The sequence below is a fragment of the Neoarius graeffei genome, chromosome 17 (assembly GCF_027579695.1).
Source record: "Neoarius graeffei isolate fNeoGra1 chromosome 17, fNeoGra1.pri, whole genome shotgun sequence".
NCBI classification, from domain to species: Eukaryota; Metazoa; Chordata; class Actinopteri; order Siluriformes; family Ariidae; genus Neoarius; species Neoarius graeffei.
Window position 1 is genome coordinate 17,479,389 of NC_083585.1, and position 14,790 is coordinate 17,494,178.

Consider the following 14,790-nt stretch of genomic DNA (forward strand, 5'->3'; position numbering starts at 1 on the left):
TTAAGATGAAAAAAAACAATTCACTTCATAAGTCACATAATTAGTTGATTAAGATCCACCTGTGTGCAGTCAAAGTGTCACATGATCTGTCACGTGATGTCTGTATAAATCAACCTGTTCTGGAAGGACCCTGACTCTGCAACACGACTAAGCAAGCAACATGAAAACCAAGGAGCCTCCAAACAGGTCAGAGACAAAGTTGTGGAGAAGTATAGATCAGGGTTGGGTTATAAAAAATATCCCAAACTTTGAATATCCCAGGGAGCACTATTAAATCCATTATAACAAAATGGAAAGAATATGGCACCACTACAAACCTGATGAGAGAAGGCCGCCCATCAAAACTCACAGACCGGACAAGGAGGGCATTAATTAGAGATGCGACAAAGACACCAAAGATAACACTGAAGGAGCTGCAAAGATCCACAGCGGAAATGGGAGTATCTGTCCATAGGACAACTTTAAACTGTACACTCCACAGAGCGGGGCTTTATGGAAGAGTGGCCAGAAAAAAGTAATTGCTTAAGAAAACACATTTGGAGTTTGCCCAACAGCATGTGGCAGACTCCCCAAACACATGGAAGAAGATCCTCTGGTCCAATGAGACTAAAATTGATCTTTTTGACCATCATGGGAAATGCCATGTGTGACGCAAACCCAACACCCTGAGAACACCATTCCGACAATGAAGCATGAGGGTGACAGCATCATGCTGTGGGGATGTTTTTCATCTGCAGGGACAGGAAAGCTGGTCAGAACTAAAGGAAAGTTGGATGGCACTAAATACAGGGCAATTCTGGAGGAAAACCTGTTTGAGTCGGCCAGAGGTTTGAGACTGGGATGAAGATTCACGTTCCAGCAGGACAATGACCCTAAACATACTGCTAAAGCTGCACTGGAGTGGTTTAAAGGGAAACATTTAAATGTCTTGGAATGGCCTAATCAAAGTCCAGACCTCAATCCAACTGAGAATCCGTGGCATAACTTGAAGATTGCTGTACACCAACGCAACCCATCTAACTTGAAGGAGTTGGAGTAGTTTTGTCTTGAGGAATGGGCAAAAATCCCAGTGGCTAGATGTGCTAAGCTAATAGAGACATACCCCAAGAGACTTGCAGCTATAATTGCAGCACAAGGTGGCTCTACAAAAGTCTTTTTTTGGGGGGGGGTGAATACCTATGCTCACTCCAGATTTCTGTTTTTTCATCTTACTTATTGTTTACGTCACCAAAAAAAAAATACATTTAAAGTTGTAGGCATGTTGTATAAATCAAATGTGCTAACCCTACAAAAATCAATTTTAATTCCAGCTTGTTCTGTGATAAAAGAGGATAAACACCAAGGGGGATGAATACTTTTGCAAGACACTGTAGACAGAAAACACAAATTAAAGGATAGAAAAAGAGTAACCAGTTGTGCCAGCTGTTTATGGCACAATTTTGAGTCAAATGTGGTAAATTATTCAGTGTTTTTCATTCATAGTTGCCTGGCAGAAATGTAGGTTACACAAACAGAAACAAGAAACCCTACTTCCTACTAACATGGTTCAATGCTCCTCAGTGCTGCTCCTCAGTGCTGTAACTATCTCATAGGAATGGCCATTGTGAACTAGTGAGCTTCTTAATTTATAGTAATTATTACTGTTTTGTCTGTATCTGTAGATCCTCCATTGTCAATAACTCACACCAGGAAAAGTATTGAGTCTCCGTAAGTATCAATGCATGGTAAAATCCATCGTACTTTGCAGTTCAACAGATGTGTGTGTGTGTGTGTGTGTGTGTGTGTGTGTGAGAGAGAGAGAGAGAGAGAATATGTCTGTATGTGTGTGCCACCGAGAGTAAAGGAGGAAGTGCATGGACAGAGTGGTAGACCAAATGGCTGACCTTAGCAGCTGCCCTGTTTACTGTGAGGGATGCATGGACGAGGATTTGAGTGACCATCTGAATGACTGCTAAAATGCATCTGTGCTTACATCTCTTTTTTGGTCAGCAAGATACATTGATTTACAATTACCAGTGATCTCATGCAGCTTCTCCATAGTCTGCTGAGTTGGAGTCTGATCAGTCGTCAGTGGCAGCAGGACAAACTGTCACCAATGATGCTTATACATGAGCTTCTGAGAACTCATTAGTGCACCCATGGCCAGCTAAACATTTAAACGCCATTTTGAAGTTTACCAAGGCTTCAGTGTACCCCCAGCCCAAATTGAGGAAGGCATTTAATCCCATCCTGATTCCATGGCGGTTTTTGTAATTCTAGTCCCATGTTCCCATCCATCTTCATCCATCTTTACATCACTGTTTGGAAACCCATTCGGGTCTGATGGCCACCTCTTGCCCCTCCTCTCTATTGTGTCTCTCACCGCAGGCCTCCTCTTACCCCTTTGCCTGGCATTGAGCCCTACTGGGAAGAGCCAGACAGGAGCAGCTACAGGCCCCCATCCACAAGTCCTCAGTGAGTGCCTGCACCTGCATCCCTTTCCCAGCACACGGCGCTGGTTGCGCCTCGCTGCCTTAGCTGCATGCTTTCTTCTTTTTTGGTGCAGACTTATTGATAATAGATTGGTTAAAGCCCCTTTGGTGTACTAGATTACACTGCTGCTCCTATGTTTACCTACATATAAATTTTTCTTGAGGTAGATGATTATTGATTGTTATTAAGCCATTTTGTTTGAAGGTTGAGACCTATATAGCAGATATTGGCCCTGTCCCCACTGCTACTCAGTCTTTTTGTCTCTTGTTTCCATTCTGTTGTCTCCTCATGGTGCACCATGACACTGTCTTTTGTTTCATCCTCAGTGAAAATGATCTATTGTGTGAACCTCTTTTGTGTGATAACAATAATAAAATGTTATGTTTTTATATTATAGTCTTCCTATAACAAAAGCCACTCCAAAGCTTTGACTTATTATAAGAGAGACTCAAAATACAATACTTAATGCATCTTCAAGCTGTATTGTACAGAATAATAAGCACTGTGTCTGCTCTGATTCACAGGATGTCCTCTGGGAAAATCAGTCCAGAGAGCATTGCTTCCTCCCGTCCTCCATCTCTGGCCAGTGTAGGCACACCTGGCCTTTATGTCAAGAAGCTGCCAAGTCCAAGGAAAGAGAAGGAGCTCTCATTGTACAAGCGAACCAAGCGAGCAATAACAGGCAAGAAGTACAGCGTGTCAAAGCACGAGGCCGAGGTTACCACTCCCATTGAGCTGATTAGCCGCGGCCCAGATGGTCGCTTTGTCATGGAGCCATTGGACACAGACTCATCACTAAAGCCACGTCGCATCGAAGGCTTCCCCTTTGTGGAGGAGTCAGACCTGTACCCTGAGTTCAGACAGTCGGATGAGGAGAATGATGAACCTGGGCCCCTACCCCCAGTTATGGCCACGCTCAGGCCCCAGATTTCGCCTGTGTCCTCAAGTCAGGAGTCCTACATGGTGCAGCCCCCAGCGTACAGCCCTCGCTTCCACAGGCCTATGGAAGGTACGAGCATCTTGGAAGGTAGCGGGCTTCAGGCCACAGGGCAGAGCCGAGTGTCCCACTTTCACAGAGTCTTTCCTCCGGGCCCTTTCTATGGCTATCTAGGTAGTGGGACCGAGCTGGAGCTGCATCCTCCATTCTACGCAGCCGATGTGAGCCCACGCAGCTCAGCCATGTCCTCCTCCTCACCACCGTGCCCCACCGAGGGGTCCTTCCACCATCCCACCATTGCTTCTGGCCACACCCTTCCGTTGGCACATGGCCCGCCCTCCTCTCACTCTACTGACACTTGGCGCCCTCCTGACTTCCCCTTTCTAGGTCAGGAGGGTGCCTGTGTCGTTTTGCCACCACACCCTCCTCCCCCCCATCTCCGCCGAGACGTGCCCGAGCCACCACCGTACCCATCGCGTAGCCACGCCCCCTCCAGCTCGGCGTTCCTGCGGCTGGAGGCGCTCCCTTCTCAGGGCCTAGCGGGCACACATGCAGCTATGCAACAGGCCCAGATCCTGGGGCAGTTGAGACACACTGCCCACGGGATGGGTGTACCAGTGTTGCCTTACCCAGGCCGAGCAGGGAGCCCCAGCACGCTACGCAGTGAGAGCTCGGACGAGCCGTGGCTGAGCCCGAGGGCGGCACGCCGCCTGGATCTGGGCCTGCAGCAGGTGGTCCTGCAGCCATCACGCCTGTCACCCCTCACCCAGACACCTCCTAGCTCCCGTGCTGGCTCGCCCGACATCCTGGTGCGCCCGCCACCGCGGCCGGGTGTCCTTCGCTCCTCACGCTCACAGGAGATACCCGAGAGCATGCGCCACATCACCTTCTCCCGGAGATCCCTGTCCTCTTCCCCTGCCACCTCTCCCACCCTGGGCTCAGGCTCCATCCGCCTGCCTGGCTTGGGCTATGGTGCCCATGTGGCCTTTGCCACTGCAGCAGCCAGCTACCCGTCACAGTCCCCCTCGCCCCCAGCGGAGAGCAGTGATGCTTTTGGTCAGCTGCCATCTCAAAGGAGGACAGATGAAGAGATGCTGCCCTCAGAGCCCTCACCAGGGTAGGTGAACTGCACCATTGGCGGTTCCAAAAACATGAAAAAGAGATCACGTTTTCATCAGCCAATCTGCAAAAGCAGTGTACTTCATGCTTTTGCTGTTTTTATTTAAATATAATTCAACAATAGCCTCAGTTAAATACACATTTAAAATCATATTTGTACTTAAATATAAAACACCCTCTTCTGCTACAATATCAGTTGTTTTTTTTTGTTCTTTTGTCATCTTAATAGAAGTAACTATAGTAATCTTTAACTTTGCTGTCTTGAATTTTGAAGTTACATTTTTGTAGCCTTTTGAATGGTTCAGTAATTTTCTAATGTTTTCCTGATGAGTTCATGACTCTTACTTTTTTGTTCTCTTTTATGGGCTGGTCATTTCATGCCATCTTCTCCAGCTCATTCACTCATCTTTCTCTTCCACTCCCACTGACTCAGTGCTTTCTCCATCAGGGTGGCCTTCTTAGGCGGCCTTACTTGCCAGGGATGAGCCTGCACTCATCTCTTGCAATGTTCACCATCCTCATCTAGAGTAGCGACGGCTGATTTAAAAAAAAAGAAACATTTTGTCCTTCCAGGCTTTGGTAGTCTTACCTTCTTTGTTTTTGATTGATCTCAGCTATCTGGGCAGCATTGTTGTGACCAGGTCCTCTACACCATAATAGGTAAGGGTTGAGTCCATGTCTGAAAGGGGAGAGGTTAGCAGGCGGGGCCTTAAAATCATTTTTTTTTTTTCATTTAAAGGGGAATTACACTGATTTATTTCTTTAGTGAAAGATGGAAATGATCAATTGGCCAGATTGAGTATTTTATTATAAATGACTGAAATTTGAAAGACCTATTTGTAAATAGTTGCATTTCTATAGCAAGGTAGCTGGTATCGTGTGAGTTTGACCAAACAAGAAAATTGTTTGAATCGATTTTGAATAAGAGCCTTTTTAGCCACAGACTTGCGTATTCCCCTTTAAACATTTGTTCCATGTCCAAAACTATCATGCATGCCTTTCTTCAAATTTTCTTCCTCAACGACGAATCAGTAACGGTGATCCTGAAACTAAAATTCTTGTCCCATTTGTCGTCCCAGTGGTTTGGTTTCTTTTCTTCATGTGACTGTTGTTTATTGGCCATTCTACCCCCCTCCCTGCCATCTTTTCTCCTGTCAGCATGGTGAAGCCACTCTGTTCATGCTAACCAGAGTTGTGCTTGATGTGACTGTAGGACTATAGTGTGTCAGCCATGTCTTCCCCCTCCTCTACTAATGCCTTTCGCTTTCTCTCTCCACAGCCTCAGCAGCAAGGGAGACTCTATAAACGCTTTGTGTTTCTGTGCCTTGTGATTCCCATGAGTTGTTGGCTGACTCTTCCGTGTGGACTTTTCAGTTTTCATGGTCTCCTTGTCATGATAGTGGGATGGCATGTATGATTTAAAACTCAAATAAGCAGAAAGGATGTGCGTCCTTTAGAGAACAAAATGACATGCGTGTGACGAGAAAATGTTTCTGAGCAGCTGGGTTTTGATTTTGGGTTTTTATAACAGCATGAGGTAAACATGAATTCTGCAAAGTCAATTTTCGTTTACTGATACTCTGAAGACTTAATGACAAGCAAGTTCGAAGTAAATAAACCTAACCGAATGAATGTTATGGCTCACAGGAAATTGTTCTGGATTTGAGTGTAACCCATGAGGGGATTGTTTCACAAAAGCAAAACTGTATTTTGTCAAATGTGAACAAAGTGTGAAATTACTCATTAAATGATTGCCTTGTTTAAGGTATGTTTTTTATATTCTGTTGCTCAGTCGGATTAGTAAGTAAAATATTTCAGTAAGTCATCTCTGCTCCTAAATGTAACACTGGCTTATGTACTTCTGCGATAACTGGTATGCTCATTGTTGGTCCTGTAAAGTAATGTTGCTTATTTTGACTTTGTCTACCTGTTTTGTAGGGAGCCTGTAGGTGCAGTGAGAGTGCCTGCAGGGTCTGAGAGCTTCGAAACACTGTTTTATCATTGTATGAAAAAAAACAAGAAAGTGGCTGCTAACAACAACAACAACTCCACATCCAAGAAAAGAACAGGTCAGGATTATTTTATTTATGTAGTTTGCACTTTATTTCATGCTAGTTTCATGAAACATGTTCAAACTGGGCGGCACGGTGGTGTAGTGGTTAGCACTGTCGCCTCACAGCAAGAAGGTCCTGGGTTCGAGCCCCGGGGCCGGCGAGGGCCTTTCTGTGCGGAGTTTGCATGTTCTCCCCGTGTCCGCGTGGGTTTCCTCCGGGTGCTCCGGTTTCCCCCACAGTCCAAAGACATGCAGGTTAGGTTAACTGGTGACTCTAAATTGACCGTAGGTGTGAATGGTTGTCTGTGTCTATGTGTCAGCCCTGTGATGACCTGGCGACTTGTCCAGGGTGTACCCCGCCTTTCGCCCGTAGTCAGCTGGGATAGGCTCCAGCTTGCCTGCGACCCTGTAGAAGGATAAAGCGGCTAGAGATAATGAGATGAGATGTTCAAACTGGAAGTCTTTCAAAATCACGTAATGCGACTAATGACTAACACCAAACTCTCAGACCATGTCAAAATCTTAGACAAATAACCCAATTACCACCAATCACCTCTGTCATCAAAAGTAAAGTGCTCAAACTGTTTGGCCACATAAAACGAATGGATTGTGGCGTCAGCAAGCTCTGTTTAGAAGGCATGATCAATGGAAAGAGAAACAGGGTCAGCAACCTAAGAGATGGAAAGATAACATCACAGCATGGACAGGTCTTGATTAGGGCTGTCGAAGTTAACGCGATAATAACGCGTTAACGCGATCTCAATTTATCGCGATTAAAAAAAATAGTGCCGTTAACGCAAATTCTAATTTGGCCCTGCAAGTCACCCGTAGTTCCTATTGAGGCTCGTCGCGCGCTGCTTCAATAAGAGTAAGTGTGAGTGATGGAGAAAGGTCTGTTAAACGGGAAGTTTCATTTCAAAAGTAGAGTGTGATTGAGCATAGACATATAAACATAGACGCCGCCTTCTGCGTAGAATCATACGTCATCCCTGTACCAACAGGTTTACCGTCCAAACGAGATCACATGGGATTACCTTTCACAGGTGAGACTGGAAAAATACTTTTCATTGTATTTGGTCATTATAACGTAATTTTACGAACAGATTTTCCTGACTTTGTAGCTAATATGAAGTCTCGCGCATAATAGCCGCTCGGTGAAACCTGTCTCCAAACAACGAAGTATTTCCTTCGTAACTACGCTGATAACACTTTGTGTTTTTGTCAAATATTGGAGCTTTGTATTCATTCTGAAGGTTTATTGTTATTAATATTGAATAAAAAGTAACTGGGATATATCATTGTTAATTATCATTCAAATTTTAGGTAAATTATTTTAATTTGCATCTTATACGGATTTTATAAGGGAAATACGGATTTTGGAGGTTGGTTATACAGGTTTGATTGACCAAAGGTTGACATGTATGTTTATAACCATCACCATTAAAAGTTATGTGTTGTTTTGATGCCTGTTTGTTTCCCAAATATATACGTGTGTGTGTTAATGGATGAATAAAAGGCATCGAGTTAAATATTATTGTAGAAAGGGGCTTTATGAAGTTCAGTCCATTTACTTGCATTGGTTTACGGGGAAGATTTGCCACATCCAATATGGCGGACACTCTGACGTATCCCAGCAACGGGCCACCAGCTCAATGCGGCGTCTATGTTTATAATATGTCTATGGTGATTGAGTTGGTTTTGGTATGCACTTATACTTTTGCAAAGTGAGATTTCAGTATGCTGTAGCACTGTGATACGACACTAAATGTCTTTATTGAAGTCCAACAGCAATTTATTTTTGTTTGCACAGTACTGTGAAGTCCTGTAGGCTGTGACTGAATATAACTCCAACACAATTGAAGTTTTATTTCATTTTTATTTTCTTTTGTCACACATGTCTGAACTGAGACGCAATAGTATGTGACTACATGTTTTATATTTGAGACTACAGCTCCCTAATCCATCACAAAGTCCAATTTTGTGTTTTGTATGTTCAGTACTGCCTAGTATGTGAGTGAATAAACTCCCTTACCATTTTCTCTTGTCCCAGCAGTTTTTAACAAGTACTTTTAGCATAAAATGTGTTCACCATTTTAATTGTAACATTTCACTTTAAAAGCCTTATTCATTTACATAGATTTAAAAAAATGCGATTAATCGCGATTAACTATATGAAATTCTGAGATTAATCGCGATTAATTTTTTTAATCGTTTGACAGCCCTAGTCTTGATACAAATTCCCTGAACGCTCTTGCTGAAGATCAAGATCTATGGAAGCAACTATCTCATGTTAGTGCGCATTCTGCCGCAGGCGGAGATAGCGGTTAATGATGATTGCACTTTAGCGACAGTAACACCGGAAACTACTTTGCGCATACATGTTAGGGTTAGGGTTTGGCATTAACATAAAAAATCAGGAAGAAACATTTTTTTTGTAGCTATTTTGTAGTAAATACTATGTCATACGGTCACCAGGTGACTTTGTGGTATGTACTGTATTTTATCTTATTTTTACCTTGTTTATTTAGTTCTTATCTCTTAATATCTTAGAATAGACTGTTTTTATGTAGCTCCTTTATTAGAATGGACTGCCATTTATTTATTTAGCACCTTAACTCCAAGCAAAATTCCTTGTAGTTGCAACAGTTACTTAGCAATAAAGCTTATTCTGATTCTGTTCTCAGCATGTGTGCGCACATGCACAAGAAGCTATGCAGTTGTTAATACCTGCAGACTGGCGATTATCTGGAACCACAGTTACATGCGTAACTAGGGGTCACAGTCATTTGCAAGTCATGTCATTACAAGACAAGTCATTTTCATCATTACTGTTGAGCTGAGTGTACTCAGCTAATTATTCTGCTGTTTTAAACCTATAATGTATGTAATTCCCTGCATATGGTGGAACTGTCATTTGCTGTTTCATGACCATTGCAGGTTCTGAATGACGGGGAACCCTGAAGACTGTATAGGGTTCATAGAACCACAGTTACAGTACATGTGGAAGTAGCATTGTTTTCTCTTCCTAACCTAAGAAGAAGAAGCCTCTATTTGTCACACACACACTCAACCACAGTGAAATTCATCCTCTGTGTTTAACCCATCTGAAGCAGTGAACACACCCGCGCACACACCCAGAGCAGTGGACAGCCACACTACAGCGCCCGGGAAGCAGATAGGGGTTAGGTTACCTTGTTCAAGGGCACTTCAGCCATGTTAACCTAACTGCATGTCTTTGGACTGTGGGGGAAACCAGAGCATCCGGAGGAAACCCATGCAGACACGGGGAGAACATGCAAACTCCACACAGAAAGGCCCCCCGTCGGCCAATGGGCTCGAACCCAGAACCTTCTTGCTGTGAGGTGACGGTACTAACCACTACATCCACCTACCATGGGTGCAAACAGTCTCATCAGAAACAGCACTCACCATCTGACTGTCCTGAAAGGTGCTCACACATAATTGCTGCACTCACACGACGAGGAAGGGTGATGGTTACCTTGTACAATGTAACATCTGGAGAAAGTGGATGGTGATGCCCAGATAGGACCTCACATAGGACATTGAGACATCCTGGAGTGGTGCATCTTGAAAGAAAGCTCTTTTGGCATAAACTCTAATCGCAATATGGTATGCCACAATGGGCTGGACGCCAACATCTGTTTAAACAAGAGAGGCTCTGTGCAAAATTGTTGTCAGGATTGATGTAATTAGCATTCGTTGTTTTTTGTTTTGTTGGTAAAATAAAGAGCCTTGGCTCTTTATTTTTTTGCCCCAGAGTGTAATACTGGTAATCTTCCTAATTATTAAAGCCATGGCCTAAAGGTTAGAGAAGAAGCTTCGGGACCAAAAGGTTGCTGGTTTGATTCCCTGGACTAGCATGAATGGCTGAAGTGCTCTTGAGCAAAGCACCTAACCCCTAACTGCTCCCCGGGCTGGTATGTCACTGCTGTGGATATGTCACCGTCCTCTTGTACATCGCTCTGGATAAGAGTGTCTGCTAAATGCCTGTAATTTTACGTAACTTAGTGAATGGTACAACCCCAATTCCAAAAAAGTTGGGACACTGTGTAAACTGTAAATAAAAACAAAAATGTGATAATTTGCAAATCATGGAAACCCTATATTTCTTTGAAAATAGTACAAAGACAGTAGATCACATGTTGAAACTGAGAAATGTTATTGTTTTTTGAAAAATATGTGCTCATTTTGAATTTGATGTCAGCAACATGTTTCAAAAAAGTTGGGACAGGGGCATGTCTACCACTGTGTTGCATCACCTCTACTTTTAACAATACTCTGTAAACGTTTGGGAACTGAGGAAAGAAACTGCTGTAGTTTTGAAAGAGAAATGTTGTCCCATTTTTGCACGATACACAATTTCAGTTGCTCAACAGTTCGGGTCTCCTTTGTCATATTTTGAGCTTCATAATGCGCCAAATGTTTTAAATGGGAGACAGGTCTGGATTGCAGGCAGGCCAGTTTAGCACCCGGACTCTTTTACTACAGAACCATGCAGTTTTAATATGTGCAGAAAGCAGTTTGGCATTGTCTTGCTGAAAGAAGGAAGGCCTTCCCTGAAAAATATTTTGTCTGGATGGCAGCATGTTGCTCTGAAAAATGTATATATCATTCAGCATTCATGATGCCTTCCAAGATGTGCAAGCTACCCAATGTCACGTACATTAATGCACCCTCATACCATCACAGATGCTGGCTTTTGAACTGTGCACTGATGACAAGCCTGATGGTCCCGCTCCTTTTTAGCCTGGAGGACATGTTGTCCATGATTTCTAAAAAGAATTTCAGATTTCGATTCGTCAGACCTTGGGACAATTTTCCACTTCACCTCAGTCCATCGTAAAAGTCCATCATTTTGTTGTCCCTGTCCCAAGTTTTCTGAAATGTGTTGCTGACATCAAATTCAAAATGAGCATATATTTTTCAAAAAACAATAACATTTTTCAGTTTCAACATTTGATATGTTGTCTTTGTACTATTTTCAATGCAATATAGGGTTTCCATGATTTGCAAATTATCGCATTCTGATTTTACTGATGTTTTACAGTGTCCCAACTTTTTTGGAATTGGGGTTGTATAATTTTGTGTTCCACTGGCTGAAACAGATTTCTGCAAATTTAATACCTGCCATCTGATTGTACTAATTTGTGCTCACAGCCATCATTCCAAAAGTGACTTTCAAGGAAAATACACAAAAAGGGCAATGTGTGTTATTGGGCTCATATGAAGGATGTAATCCACCATCGGCCCTGTTCACGTGCATATTTATAAGGGTGTTATTGTGTTTTGAAAAATTTTACATACAGTACCTGCCAAAAGTTTGGACACACCTTGTAATTCAATGTTTTTTCTTTATTTTTATTAATTAAAAGACACTTCATGTCTTAAAGTAATGATGGATGTCGATTCTCTTTACTTAGTTGAGCAGTTCTTGACATTATATGGATTACTACAGTTGTGGATGGAATAGGGCTATTTACTGTATTTTTATTATTTACTGTTTGATCTCAGGGGGCATGGTCATGTAACGGTTCGCACTGTTACCTTACAGCAAGAAGGTTTTGGGTTCGAGCCCAGTGGCCGACGGGGGCCTTTCTGTGTGGAGTTTGCATGTTCTCCCCATGTCTGTGTGGGTTTCCTCCGGGTGCTCCGGTTTCCCCCACAGTCCAAAGACATGCAGGTTTAGGCTAATTGGTGGCTCTAAATTGAGCGTAGGTGTGAATGTGAGTGTGAATGGTTGTTTGTCTCTATGTGTCAGCCCTGTAATGATCTGGCGACTTGTCCAGGGTGTACCCCACCTCTCGCCCATAGTCAGCTGGGATAGGCTCCAGCTTGCCCGCGACCCTGCACAGGATTGCTGTGGTTTCACTTGATGTCACATCCGCCTCATTAGTTACTCAAAACTTTAACTGGTGGTCTACCAAAGCTCAGTTGACAGAGTCTTTGTATGGAGAAGGTTCATTGCTCGTATGAAAAATGCCTTACGCTTGCGTTGTTTTAGGTTGCTCGAATTGATCAAACCGTGAAACTGATAAAAGTTTCTTCAGGGTTCTCCATGAACTAATAAAAAAGGGTGAACAAACACAGGATTTCACAAAAAGACGTTGAGAAAAGTGGCTTTTGAACCTCTAACTGAAATCGAAGGAAGCAGAGTCGAAGCATGCTCGAGTTTGCAGTGATCACTTGGTGGAAGGTTTGTATTTCCCTCTCAGCTATGGCCTTAGGGTTTTCCAAGTACTTTTCTTGCTGTGTGTCGTTATTTTACGGTACTTCTTTTTGTCACGAAGCGCTAAAGTCCCCAGCTGTTTCTTTGTTTACGCCTCACTCCTCACAAAGTCCATATGCATGAAGGTTGCGACAAAATTCTTCCCCAGCCATACAGTTACAACGCACCCTGATCACTTCTCCGTCTTGTTTAACTAAGATCCAGGTCTTTAAAGGGGTTTCTGATGATCTTTGTGAATGATTTACCTGAGAGATAAGAGCCAACACAAGTGAGAATCAAGCCAAATGTTTTGTTTACACTTCAACCTGCAGCGCTTCGTTGTAAAGACGTGAATGAAAAGCTTAAAAAATAATAATTACAAGAGGAAAAACAATACAGGATTCATTCAGCAGCGACTTGATCCCGAGGTCCTTTACCCAGCCACATTCAAAAAAGTTGTAAGCTTCCATACTCTTCCACACTTTCATCTGTTTTGCAGTTTCTGTTTTTTTTGCAACACCAGATAGTTTGAGATGTCGGGGAACTCGACTGAAGGGTAGTTTTCGAGATCGTATGACAAATCCTTCTTTCCCAGACTGTAGGGGTCGATTCCACATCGCAATCTTCTGAATAGATCTAAAGCAAGCAGTGGCTTCTAGATTATGAGCATACTCTGATAAGTTATCACTAGTTGTTTGCACTACGGCAGCCTTTAGACCACCAGCTATTTCACTTCCGGTAAAACCGCTAAGAAAAGTCACGTGACTGAAACCCAGCAATAAGCAGTTACTGATAATGGATGGATGTTTGATCTCCGATGCATTAAGAAGGCAAGAAATTGCAGTAATTAACGTTTGATGAAACACACCTGTTAATTGAAAAGCATTTCAGGTGACTACCTCATGAAGGTGGTTAAAATAAATATCAATAGTGTGGAAAGCATCATCAAGGTATTTGTTTGCCACATAATTCTAGATATGTTCCACATGTTATTTCATAGTTTTGATGTCTTCAGTATTGTAGAAAATACAAAATACAGAAAAACCCTATGAATGAGTAGGGGTGTCCAAACTTTGGACCGGCACTGTATGTAAACCTTTAGTAAATCAGGGCTGTCGTCTCGACCGTTTGTGTCCATTCTTTGTATTGCCTGATTTTCCCAGCTTTAACACCATTTGTCACCATTCTTACTTTGCATTGTTCTTTCTAGATGTGTCTTCCTCTCAGACCCAGCAGAAATTCACATCTCAAGCACCACAGCAACGAGAAAAGATCTGCTCGCCTACCAGGACGAGGAGGGAAAAAGCACCCCGAACATCCCCTTACCCCCTCTTATCTTCCATGCTGTGCTGGTCATGTCCCAGAGAAGACAGGAAAGCCCTTTTGGCCAGTGTGAACTCCCAAACTCCCCCAAACTACGGCGCTTTGCCTTGACCACTGGGAGAACCACATACTGATCCATTCATTACAACAGTAGATATGCAGTCAGTATTGAATTTGATTGACCTAAAGATTTATTCACCTTCTCCTTTGGCACAATATTATCCATACCCATGTGTCTTCTGTAAATTTAATAAGGTGCCCAAGCAGAAGAAGAAGTGACAGAGGACAATTTTTTTTTTAATTGAATAAAATATCCCATGATTTGTCAAAAAAATGGAAGAAAATTGTTTTCTAGAGATAACACTCAAGTGTGAATTATTGTGTTTATTGTAAAACCGTACGTCCCTCAGAACATCTAATTAACACAGGGTTTATCCTACTCCTCCTACAGAATATACCTCAGAAAAAAAAGTAATTTTGGCACATATTTACAGCACTTATACCATCATTTGTGCAATCTAGCATTATTTTATAATGAGTTCAATGGCCTCCATTGCAAAATACCAATAATATGTATTATTATTATTATTATTATTATTATTATTATTATTTGTTCTAGTAAAAGGCATTGATCCAGAGTGCAAAATTGCTGTTCTGTTT

General features: G+C 42.6%; 1 protein-coding gene across 1 annotated transcript in view; it reads left to right on the plus strand.

Annotated features, from left to right (window-relative positions):
• igsf9ba (immunoglobulin superfamily, member 9Ba) overlaps positions 1–14,349 on the plus strand; it is a 203,283-nt gene extending 188,934 nt beyond the window's left edge. Inside the window, exons 17-21 of the mRNA XM_060943802.1 lie at positions 1,662–1,707; positions 2,368–2,454; positions 2,997–4,526; positions 6,467–6,597; positions 14,018–14,349. Of these exons, the coding sequence (XP_060799785.1) occupies positions 1,662–1,707; positions 2,368–2,454; positions 2,997–4,526; positions 6,467–6,597; positions 14,018–14,241 (2,018 nt within the window). The 3' untranslated portion in view covers positions 14,242–14,349. The remainder of the gene's footprint in view (positions 1–1,661; positions 1,708–2,367; positions 2,455–2,996; positions 4,527–6,466; positions 6,598–14,017) is intronic.
• The last annotated feature ends 441 nt before the right edge of the window (positions 14,350–14,790 follow it).